Source organism: Calidris pugnax, unplaced genomic scaffold, assembly GCF_001431845.1.
Source record: "Calidris pugnax isolate Ruff unplaced genomic scaffold, ASM143184v1 scaffold188, whole genome shotgun sequence".
NCBI classification, from domain to species: domain Eukaryota; kingdom Metazoa; phylum Chordata; class Aves; order Charadriiformes; family Scolopacidae; genus Calidris; species Calidris pugnax.
The window spans coordinates 1,566,393-1,579,488 of NW_015091257.1; the positions used below are offsets into that span (position 1 = coordinate 1,566,393).

A 13,096-nucleotide genomic window follows, 5' to 3' on the forward strand; every position below is an offset into this window, starting at 1 on the left:
GTACAGGCAGAACAAATGGAGTAAATTCAGAAACATTTTTAAGTTTTGAAGCTTGTGGTGATTTCTGATTTTCTATAAGACACAACTGAAACTACAACATAATACATTTGCTTCTGGCTGTTCCTCGTGTCATATTTTAAAATACTCTTCCTCCCAAACAAACAGGACCCTTGTGTCTGATAGGACCCGGTCACACAACGTGATGTTAGAGCTGGGAGATCAGGGACACAGTGTTGTCTTGGTCTTTCAGGTCTAAGAGGGCAAGTACCACAAAGTCTCAAGATGCACGCTTGATCGGTGTACAATTTACATGTCCCTGAGGCACTAAGATAGCAAAGAGCAACCACTGGGATTAGCTGTCATGTCGATTCACTTATTGGTCAATTCCTTGAAATGATAAATGCCTGAATTCTCATCGCATTACATCTCCTCTCACTCTCACGTTCCACCATAACCAGAGAACAGGATGAAACCACAGACAGATCCTGCAATACAGGTAACAGCCACAGCATAAACCTTGTGAGGCTCCCTCTACCTGGGGAATACCTTCCTTAATGGGAAAAAGATGCCGTTCCCTCAGGAACTGACAACATATCCCATACTGCAGCCAGAGACTGTGAATTCAGTTCCAGGAGTGAAGCTGCTCAAGAGAAATGTCAAGTGTTTTTCAGACAGATCTGCTGAAATACACAGAATTACTGAAGCCAGCAGTGGCTCAGAGGGCTAGAAAACAAAGGACACTGCTTATGAGGTTCTAGTGGCTGCACTTTACACTGCTTGCAAAAGCAAAATATACTAAACCTCATAGTTCAATTTGGGCTAGAAAACGAACAAAAAAGGGCAAAATTCCAAAGCCACATTCAATTCGCCTGCCTGTGAAGATGGTGGAATGGCTGTAGTTGCCCAGCTACAGAATCTGCTCACTGCCAGCACTGGTCTTCAGGAACTTTGTTCCCCCTTCTCTGACATACATCATCTTTGGTAATGTCGCCATTTGGTTTCTAACTGGCCTTATGGTTTTACCCAGGTGGGTCCTACATCTGCCTAAAATTTGCCTGAAAATTCCTTGATTCATTGAGTTGACTGTGAAGGGACACAGCAGCTGCAAACATAGTCTGTTATATGGTGACAAAATATTGGAGACTTGGCATAAAATAATCTTTTCTTTTTAATGCTCAGTTCTCATTCTGAGAACTTATTTCCAAACATTATTTTCTAGGTATGTTATTAGAAATTCTTAGTAATACAAATTCTCTGTTAGTACTTTGGAGGGAAACAAGTTTCCACAGATGCTCTATGTACCTTCTGTGATATCAAATCTTTACTAGAAAATTATTAATGAATACTTTGTTGTTAGTTAAGGACAAGTTGTTCTTAATTTTTTTTGGCTCGGCTTTGATTTATATGGCTGTAAACAGAAAACTATTGCCAACATTTTTCTGTATTTCATTAAAATAAAATTACACAGTATAAGCCTTTCACAATTGTTTACTCCAACTAATGTCAAAATAACCACGAAGTCAATGCATCAGTGAAACATGGGAAGTACCTCTAGCACTTTGGGGCTCTGTCCATTCATACTGGGGTAACCTTTAAACACTGGATTAAATTCTGTGTTGAAAATACAGTAAATTAGATGCAAACTGATTAATGCAAACTGAATCCAGTGTGTCTCCTCTACCTCCTGAAAGCTTACCAGGGTTCTTCTTGAATCCAGCTGACTACAATTAGCAGCTATTTAAAGTTGTCCCTGTTTCATGCAACATCTGGTTGCTGGAGAAGTTCTTCATGCTTTAGGGAAGTATTCCATGTTCACAGCTACATGCCTATTCCCTGTTATTCAACTACATATTTGAAGCCAAGATTTCTCATCTGAATCGCATCTCTCCTTCTTTGGCCACAGTGTCTCTGTTTTGATGGCTGATTGATTCACAGTGCCCTTTAGTGTCATAGTCAAACCAACATAAAAGCGTTGATTCATGTAAACGTATTGCAGCAGAAGGACATAAAGATTCACAAATGACACACGAAGTGCTTGGGCTTCATATAAAATACTCAAATAGCCAAGCACTGCCAGGCAGGCTTTCCTGAAGAAATGTAAATTGCTTTGTTAGAGTTTCAAGAAATTCCTTCAAAATAAAGTTTGCTAGTAGAAGATCTTGTACAGAAATTAATTTAACTCATTCTTGTAAGGTGAGGAACCAGTAATTTGTTACAGAAAATATGTTACAATAACAATGTATTATGAAAGAAGAGAGATGGCTGCCATTCTACCATTCCCTGTATTCACAACAAAAGCTGGATGGCCTGCTTGGTAGAGAAGGCAATAAGATCTGATGAGTTTTTCAGTAATTAACCAGAACCACTTCCCTCCCACCCCCACAAAGGTAAGGAAAAGGTGTACCTGAAGAGCAGGGTAGAAGAAGATCCATAATAACTGAATCTGCTCCTTTAGTGTAAACATTTATTTCGTCTGTGAGAGGATGCCTGACGACCACTGACATCCTCTTCCTGACGGAATCAAAGCCTAATGTATGTAATACTTCAAAGTTTAATGTCCCCAGGTGAGGTAGCTCCACTGATACCTGGTCAGACAGCCTTCCAACCAGGGAACAGTTATATGCCCTTGCTGCATAGACGAGAGCAGCTTCATCTGGACTCTCTGCTTCATAACGGAGTTCTCCTTCCTCAGGTCCACTCCCCAAAGCTGTCTTGCCTTGCTGGGAGCTGTAGCCATTGTTATTGATCTGCGCAGAGTACGCCAGCTTCTCTTCCAGTTTTAATAAAGTGCTATCCGTAGATGTAGACGAAAGCACACTTAAACCAAATCTGTGCATTGATTTGCTTGTAGCTAGACTAGATGAACTGCTGCTGTTAGATCCAGAGGTCAAGCGACTTGGAGTGAATCTTCGTATGAAGTCTTCTATGGTTTTTACTGGAGATTTTAGTTCAAATCGATCTCTAACCTTGAGAAGTGAAAAACAAATGAATGAACAAAAAAAGAAGAAATGCTGTACAAGAATTCTGACATCGATATTCAGTCTGAGCAGCTCCAATTGAAGAGAATTTCTCTGAGAACAAAATGTAATGGCATTTGTAGTTTGAGAAAGGAAAGTAAATGGACAAAACTGACTCAACAGCAAAAAACTTGTTAGAACTTCAGAATTGTGCCTCTGTGTGAAAGCACGTATGTTTGTATTAAAAACATTTTTTAATTCTTTCACCTCCTCAGATATGACTAATGGATAGACTATCGGTGTTGCACTGCCACCAGTAGTGTATATTAAAATCTATTGTTAGTAGGAAACATTGGCATTCTTTGTACATATTCAGTGAAGGCAGTAAAAAAAAAACCTAATGAGAGTTTTCTATTGAGAAATGTGGTATCAGGAAAGTTTTATGAGAATATGCCAATGTCGACAACAGTCTCAATAGGAACATGTTGAAATAAAAAATTTCTGCTGTCTTCTCTTTCAGCATCAAAGCATTTTGCTTCAGTTTTATCACTCATCTCTGTTTACTTAAATCTTTTTTACAGATACAGTGTTATTAACAGTAATAGCACATTCATAGTAATATATATTAAATTATTGTATAACATTCCTGAAACAGCACAATTGAGCATTCTCCAAATGTTTCCCTGGCACAAAAACATGTCATTTTGCAGACTAGCTCACTTTTTATTCCAATCTGGAACAGAAACAACTCTCGGAATTTTCTCCAGAATGGAAATTCCAGCTGCTGGCTAGCTTTAATACTACATTCCATTATATTTTGGTCTTACAGATCATCTTGAGATTGTGTTTTTGAAATTCTCATTCATCAATGACACTGGTTTAAGCCAATTTAAGCAGTAATGATCATTATTTCCCATAATGTGTATAAGATGCATCCTTTACATAATTTAGAAAGTTTTAAGTGATATTCTTCAAATCTATTCTCTTTTCAAACTTTCAAAAAAAGTCTTGGTCTTTTCTTAATTTAATCTATATACACAAAATATTCACAGAGAGCTTATATTCCTTTCTGGGAAGTCTTGCCCTTTTACAAATTGTTTTCCACACATACTTACACACATACTTACATTTATTAAGTGAATAAGTTACAGTACAAGCAACTGGGAAAGTTTCAGATGTATCTTGAAATTGTAGATGATAGGAGATGTTACCTTGAAGGTAAGCTGACATACTCCATTTAACTAATGCTTAGCTAAACCTGCTCATTCACATAGCAGTTCTAAGAGTGTCTCACAACTAGCTCTTTGTTTCTCACCAGAACATGAGGTCTTAATTTCCTCAATTTACTATTAGCATTAATGCAAAAGAGGCTTAAACTCTCTTTTGCTGCTTCTTTAACCCACCTTCTGTCGGGGCTGATTTGGTGCAGTAACCACAACCGTATTACATATAGTCAATGCAATGAAGAAGTCAAAAATGTCACATAGTTCTGGACTCAGATGAGATAATGGCTGTTCGTGGCTCCTCATGACCTCCAGGTGCTTTGCACATTCATTCACCTTTTCTAACAAGCGTGGGTCAGGTGTGATGTCCTTCTCCTAGTAATGAACAGCAGTGAATAATAACTGTGATTCTGCAAATTTCCAAAGCAGCAACAGCAATCAAAGCATCCAAAGCAGTGCCAATGTCAAGAGTTTTACAGCAGCCTTACACCACAGAGTGGAGGCAGAGAGGATTGTAAGACACCCATTCCAGACAATAAACAGTTAACAATGAGCCTTCCAATAGAAATAGAAATGAGTAACTGTGTTGTCAACTTTTTCACTATAGATAATTAGAGCGTTAATATTCATCTACTTTGGGGGTAGTGGATAGGAGCAGTTACATACTAATATTCCTCCCTCTTTTCTGTCTAATTCAAGACATTTATTATCTATTACTAAAGGGTGGTACACTACAGAGACCAAAAGAGTGGAAAAATTAGACAGCCGTGAATTTAAAGCTCTGTCTTACATCAGCACAATAAAATGAAACCATCTTGGATTGTTTGTTAGAGAACAACAACCATCCACACATTTGAGAGTAATTCTTATGTGTTTTCACATTGAAACGCAGAGCATCTTCCACTTCATTTCATCAGCAATTTCCATTTCTTTAACCTATTTCTTGCCAGAGCAAAGCCTCATATTTCTTAAGATAGCATGATGCAGAGATACAAAAGATTAAAAGATAAACTGACCTAAGGCTCTTTCTTCAGTAGAATTTTATCTGCTGATGCTCAGCAGCTGATGAATCTGAGCAACCACAGAACCCCATGTGTAAAAAGTGGAACTTCAAGTTGTACCAAAAGAGCTTACTCTTGACCGAAATCAAGAAGTTCCACCTGTGCCAAGAGCATCTTTTTGTATCTACACTTGTAATTTGTTTTGAGGGTGAATTTTTGTCAATACTGCAACAATGCAAAATCCCTAGATAGACCAGGCTTGGCTTCTCTGCTCTTTTATGACCACTCAGTTCCTGTAAAACTTGAATGGAATTACAATGGCATAAAATAAATTAACCAAAGCAAAGTTTTAAGTACATAAATTCACCAATATTTTGAAATGTAAAGGTTTTTCTTTTTTTTAAATACAACACATGGCAATCTACTGATAATTTTGAGTCACACTAAAAATTATGCTATGGTGTGTATCAACAGCGTCTAAGAATTGGAATGCACAGTGTTCAGCCCAACACTTGTTCATTTTAAAATCCTTTGAGAAAAGAGAAAAGAAGAGGCTTACATAGAGCAATTTGAATCCCTGACCTCATACCTTATGCTACTCTCGGCTTCTGAAGCAAAGGAATTTGAAAAATCTTTTCAAAATCAATGTATAACTAAAGTAACAGTTTCAGATTGTCTTTACCTATAGCTTGTTCCCACAGAGAAGGTATTTAGATAAGATCTATGCCTGCACTTGATTGTTTTTGTACAAACAGCTGTGACTACAGAACTAAAAATGCCAACGTGAAGTCTATAAGAGGTACACAACGTGCTACGGATTTCTTTACCTTTCCCTTTTCAGGACATTGTTCTATTAAAAGACACAGGACACTGCATTTGGTTCTCCTGACTTACCATTGGGCTACTGAACGCAGTGTGCTTCGAGAGTATGCTTGCTCTTTTTGCTTCAGCTCTGCTACCTGTGCGCCGGTGGGTCTTGGTGCTCTGGCTTCTGTGGATCACTTTGATGCTCTGATGGCTGCAGATACTGTCGCGCTGGGACAGAGTTCCTCCTTTTGGGGCTGCCTCGTCTTCCTCAGAATCAGGTTCTTGGTACATGGCTAAGCGTTTGGCTATCAGTAAAAATACAGAGCGAGAAATGTGGTGTATGTTAAACGTGGCTGAGAAAGAGGGAGAGGGACACGGTGACTTTGTTCAAGTCATCTGGTTTTAATATTACACTGTGCTTCCATAGTAAGAATTAATGACTCCATTATCAGGGGATAACAAAGTCTAGTCATAACTGAATGGTAGGATCAGAGGATGCAGATAACATAATTAGAAATGTAATGCAATATACTGCCTCCCTCATCATCACACTCTCTCTGAAAGGCAGTTAGACTGCGCTAACTCACTGCATTCCTGAAGACTATTTCACAGCTCAACCTGATGAAATCAACCAAATAATTTGGTCTTCACTTGCAGTCTGAGAAGGAAATAAACAATCCATAAAACTTTCTTGTCCTTTCCAACAGAATATGGAAATTTCACAGGAAGTGCTTACCAGCAAAAATGTTGTATCTACCCAGTACCAATTAACTGACATCTGAATTGTCTTCAGAACAACACACCCACAGAGCACTACTGCCCTGATTTTATACACAGAGATGGGGTACAGACAGTGTAGAAGCCTCGCTCAAGGTCAGGGCCATCTGCTGCAGAGTAGGGACATGAACCTAGATTCCTGACTCCTAGCCTAGTGCTAAAACCCCCTTGGAACCCATTCCTTCCTCTCTGAACACCATGATAGGCAGGTCAATGCAGCGTGCCATATCAAAATCAGGGTACCCTCACCTGCTGCAACACTTGTTTCTACCACAATTTGCTGCAGTGAGCAATACCTAGTGTTCACAGAATGAAAGAATTTTTCCAAATGAGACATTTCAGTCAAATCCTTCCTCAGTCAAGAATCCAAGTACAACAATTACTGTTAGAAACCAATCCTGGCAGTTTGATATAGAGAATTTAAAAAGGGAACAGAAAGAAGAGGTGTGAAACAGCCGTGGAATCCATCCCCTGTAATGACAGGCTCCGTTTAGCTCTAACTGACGTATAACATATTTTTCCATTCCTAAAGACCATGGGCATTTAATAATCTGAGTTATTCATTAGCCAGGCACATGCCACTTTACCAGGTATCTATTTATTCCTTCATTAGGTATTCATTGAAAGGGTTTTCATTATACTCTCAAAATAATCCACACTATTCAGATATACAGTACAAGTTACATACTTGTGGCTCGGCTTTGTTTCGGTTCTCTGGTGTAACAAATTAGATTTTCCTAATGTCAAATGATAAATCACTAGCATGTAAGTTAATTATTCAGGCATCTAACAAAAAAAAAAAAAAAAAAAAAAAATGTTTTTTACAAACACCAGGAAGCTGTCAATTCCAATCAAGTTTAGGCGATGCAGTCCTATTAAAGAAGTGTTGCTGGTTAAGGGGCGTCCACTAAGTTAATTATTCAGGAAACAAAAAAAAAAAAAAAAAAAAAAAGAAAGAGTTTTCTTCCAAAATACTTCCTGAGAAAAAATCTTGTATTACATATAGTGCATTTGGCATGGGATCACTTTTAACATAGTTAGCTTTACGATCAAAGAAAAACCCATCCTTGCCATTTGCTGCAATTTTCAAACATGTTTTAGCTGTCAGAAAGCAGTCGGAGGAGTTGAAATCAGACCACACACAGTACATGGTGATAGGTCTATCAGTACAGTATCATACATCAGAGGTGTTTTCAACTCCATTTGGAACATGTATAGGCTGCGTCTGAAATGTGGGAGCTGGGAGAGCTTCCCAGTCCTGGCTGTGCATGCACACCTGGTTGATGCTCTACCTGCATTGCTCAGGTAAGCAACATCCTGCTCTGCACTCGGGCTCCTGCTGGAAGAAAATTCAAGCCATGGTGGTAGAAAAGGCCATAGTGCATTTTGAGACGTGGAGAAGAGACTGCAGGGCACACTGCAGATGATCACCCCCATAGCTCGAATGTAGCCCTGCAGCCCAGCTTCCTTCATTAACATTATTTGGTGTGATTCATGCTTCTCGGTGTTATGTGGTGGGAAAGAGGTTGAGCAATGGCACGTTCAGTGCTGAGAGGGCAGATGCTCATTGAGCCACACAGCTGTAAAGAGAAGAGCACAGCACCACCGCCGCCTTCTTTCAGTGCCTCCCTTGTCCTTTGATTCATATGACAACTTAGAAGACAGCTCAAGAACATAAGGGGGGTGACTGGTCTCCTTGGCCCTTCTGTTGCATGGCAATGAGTTGCAAGGAAATAAAGTTCGATTCACCTGCACAGGCTGCTTTCTGCAACTCGTTGCACATGCTTTGGGGCAGCATAGTTTTAACCTGGCCCATCACTCTTTCTCAGTAATTCCCACTTTCTTCTGCTCTGTCAGCCTCTTTGCATTTTCCCAGTAGAAGGGCAAATCCCTATACTGTAAATTTAGGTTTGAATTCACGGGTTTGTCTGTATTGGAAGGAGTTTCCACTGAGGGCCCAAAGTCATCTGCAGTGTGTCATAAGCCCTGATCCAGGCCCTCAGTGAAGACGTGAGCAGACTACCCACTGTTTCTCCCCAGCATCCCAGTTGCCTTCCAAAGGAAATCCAGGCATGGGAGGAAGAAGGAGCCATGTGGATATCATAGTGTGACATTTTAAGAGGATGCCTCAAGTACCAAAACGGAGTGGCACACGGAAGTTCTTCTGTCCTCCTCTGCACTGGGGAGGTATGATGGGTGCATGCCTGGGGAGGTACGATGGAGTGCACATCCTGGGATGAGGCCTGTGGAGGGCAGTCCCCAGCCCAGCAGCACAAGCTCTGCCTCCATTACCTCCTGCAGGCTCCTAGTCACGTGCCGCCAACCCCAGATTGAAAAGCCATTGCTCAAGATGACACACCAGTAAGGTTTTCCTCACTTTACTATTGTTTAAGACCAAAATCAATCACAACAAGCATATTTTAGTCCCTCATCTTCACTTGGCAGCAAAGCCAGTCTCAAGGGGAGTTGATGCGACGTGTGGACACAACCTCCCTCAGGAAAAGCATAAGGAAAACTTGGATTTGCCATAAGCATAATCTTCCTCTCTGTGGATGCTGGGCATTTGAATGGCAGACTGATAGAATGCTGCACTTCTTCTTATAACAGGTAATATTCCTTGACAGGGAAAGGACTGGTTACAATTATTCTTTTCAGCTTTGCAAAATGTGCTACTCAGTTGGTCTGACTGCCTTCCGAGCAGGTGTTTAAAAAAAGGACATGTTTTCTTTAATAATCATACCTAATTTAAGCTTCTGCTCTGAAAACACATACTGAAATACATGACTCCAAACACCCTGAACTGATTATCATTTTATTCCATGTATAAAAACTCTATGGTTAAGCAGAGAATGCATTTCACGCACAATAGACAGTTATGCTTTCACACCATATCCCTGTATTCTTCATTGCTCTATCTTCTTTCTTACATTACATCCAAAAATATTTTTATTCAATATAGCAAAAGCTGCTTCCTAATGCAGCCCTCAGCTTATTTATTAGTATTACACCAATAGTGTGGTCCTTTCTAGTCTATGTAATATTAGCTATCTCTTGCTTTCTATACAGGTTATCACTGTAGCACATTCATTTAATTGTTCCTGCCACTGAGAAAAAGGAGCAAAAGGGAAAGTAGATACCAGACTAGAATCTCATTTAACCAAGTCAAATGTAATTCTTTTGATACAAAAGAATGGTGTTATTTCAGCTATATCAAGGTAAGCTTGATAATAAAAAACAGGCCTTAGCACCTTTCAACATTTTCTCAAGTGCAGTCTTACATATTATGCAGCAAGAATTAAGAAGTTTGAAGAAATAAGGAAACCCAGTTCAATTGTTATGTTATGGCTAAGGTTCACAGTGCTTCAGCTGTGCAAAGAGTGCTTCTTTGGGAACATGCTGTTCTCTCCACCCACTCAGCCCTCTTCAATTCAGAACCTTTTCCTGTGAACATTATAACCTGAAAGACATTGTTGTGGGATGCTTTTCAGTTTCAGCACTGAAAATTGATGGCCTTGATCTTTTTTCTGATAGTTTTTTTTTATTAAGGGCAAAGACACAAGCAACTTTGAGAAATACAGCAATGCAACTCATGAAAGTCAAATTTCACTATCCTCTAGTTCATTTTATAATGAAGGCACAAAGAAGAAACAATAATTAATACTTATTCCATGAACACTCTTCCATCTTTCAGAAGACAACAGTAAGCTATAAATAAAACTCCTGTAGAATGATTCAGCTGTCAGTGTGTGGGCCCTGATTTCACCATGGGATAATTTCATTTCTCCCCAAACCATTGAATAAGGTTGTTACTGAACTACCATGAAGTAAACCTAGATGTGCAGTACTCACTCATGCCACTACACCACCTTATTCCCTTATTATTTTATGAGTGCAAGCTTATTTCACTTTGAAGTGCACTCTAGTGTCTACAAAAAGAGTCAGTTGAACAGCTAGCATGCTATAAATTTGTACAAGTGTGCTAACATAATCTTAACTTAATTTACTTTGCAACAGGTTCCCCATAAGGACAAGTCTTGAAATTAGAAAACACCAAGATTTTCCTTCCTCTCCACTCTTGGAATCCACAGGGGCTTACAATGAATAACCTTAAGTCCTACATTAAGAACTCTTAGACTCCACTTAGAAATGGAGATCATTCCTACTTTTCTGGGAATTTTCCACAGCAATTTCGAGTGTAGCTATATGCTTAGAAAAAAGCATTAACTCTCCCTAAGTAAGAGTTATTCTGTCTTCTATCGGATTTAAAATGGGGCACTCCCACTGTAATGAGTTCTACACCTGCTAGTAACGATTTTCTCCTCAGTTACCAATTAAAATTTTTCAAATAACAAATGTAAAGAGAAACTACAAACAAGTTACACAGAAGGCCCGGAGCACCAAGTTGTGCTAAAGGTTTTGATGTTTCTGGGGAAGGCTTAAATGGACTATCCTGATTTCTGAAGATTGTCAAATTGTAAAGGTGGCAGATGAGAAGTCTCCTTGGAAGCAACAGCTGCATTTATGTAAAAGGTTTTATTGATTTTTATGCCTTTTTTTTAATAAATCCAATTCTCCAAAGTGGCTGGAATGTTTAGTCTATGTTTTCCTGACTACACATAAAAAGAGTAAGAAATTTCCACTACTAAAGAGCCCCCCAACTAAGAAAGAGATTTTTTTTAACGTAATGCACTTTCCTATGAAAAATAGTTGCTGGCAAATCTTCAACAAGAAAAATAGAAAGCAGAAACTCCTTTCTCAGATTTACTGATTGAGAAACTTTGCTAGTCAAGAGAAAATCACTGAGGTTTTCATCATTTCCCTTCACTCCCATAAACTTCTTTTATTCTTATGTTGTCTAGAGTTTTTTTCACAGTCATCAGAAGGAAGGGGGAGGAATGCAAAGAATGAAAAATTCACATTTTCCAGATATATGTGGTTGCATCCATGGAGATTCAACTTGTGTTTTGTCAAAAATTCCATACAATGGGTGGCTAGAACTAGAAAAACAGAGATCACACCCCACAGGCAAGAGTGCGATTAATTTAGCATTTGGAAAACAACTAGCACAAATGTCAGGCCAAGAGCATCTGGTTGTAGCTAAATCATATAATGACTTTCAGAAGCACAGTCAGCTTTTGGGCATCTACTATCTCTGGGATTAGCAGATAGACTTGGGGCATGGCCAGTTCCAAGAATTGTTAGAATACTACCAGCCTGAAGTGAAGAGCTATGGTAATGCAACGTAATTTTACATATAGGAAAACAATTCCTTTCTTTTTTTTTGGTGCTAATACTCTCTTGGGCTAGGAGGAAGTACTGCTTGGAAGAGTAATTCTGTGATTTAACGAGAGTATAGTGCCAATAGGTATTCCATAAATGCCTAGGGCATTTATTAATGGGACAATCATTCTTCTGCTTGGTGTGGTCCATGACATACTCTTCTCCTGAATTAACACTCTGTGAATCAAGAACCTTTGAAGGAGACAGCAGAACAGATTTAAGAATGCAGTCACACAGAGGTGAGGTGGGAATTCTCTTCACCTGTATTTAGAATTCTAAACCACAGAGAAACAGGCATGTATAAGACAACAAACCCAGATGTCTAAAACAGGTCTTGTGATTAAGATTCTACAAATGCTTAATTTTCTCCATTAACTGTAAAGTCACTAGGTGACTAGCTTCCATACAAATATCTAAAATCAGGTAACAAGAATCCCATCCCTATCAACATAGTCTCCACAGGGCCCAAACTGGCAGCGCGAACTCCTGTAGTTTCACCCTGATCAGTGCACAATCCATCACCAAAATATTACAGGTGACCTCAACAATGATGAATATTTGGTAGAGCTTGCATCATGGAACTGTTGCTAACTACACTCACCTCTTCCCTCACAGCCTCCACAAGAGTTCCTGCATTCCTCTTTGGTGCTAAGCTCACATAGCAGTACCCATGAGTAATACTTTGTACTACCTCCAGTTGGCTAAGGGACTCTGGCCCATGCTGATGCAATTTATTGGCCTCTATTATTCATGTTTTTGTCACCTCTTGTCTAGACTAAAACAATGCAATACTCCCGGGCATAGCGCCATCAGCCTCATAAGAAATTCAGCGCTAATACAGAATTCTGCAGAAAAATGCTTCCTCCAGCAAATTCATGAAAACTGCCCCTTGTTCCCTATACTACCTAAAACACAGTATTAAGTCTTGTTCAGGGTTTCAGTTTCTATTCTAGAAGCATTTAATTGTTTCAACCACGCATAAGGTCCACACAGGCCTTGATTAACAAACCATGATTAACATGTCCACTTCTGATCCAAAACAGAACCCTCC

At 39.3% G+C, this 13,096-nt stretch overlaps 1 protein-coding gene across 1 annotated transcript in view; it reads right to left on the minus strand.

Annotated features, from left to right (window-relative positions):
- Positions 1-13,096, minus strand: part of ATP10A (ATPase, class V, type 10A) — a 114,853-nt gene that overhangs the window by 23,930 nt on the left and 77,827 nt on the right. Inside the window, exons 8-10 of the mRNA XM_014960412.1 lie at positions 6,076-6,293; positions 4,361-4,555; positions 2,405-2,966 (exon numbers count right to left, since the gene is read on the minus strand). Of these exons, the coding sequence (XP_014815898.1) occupies positions 2,405-2,966; positions 4,361-4,555; positions 6,076-6,293 (975 nt within the window). The remainder of the gene's footprint in view (positions 1-2,404; positions 2,967-4,360; positions 4,556-6,075; positions 6,294-13,096) is intronic.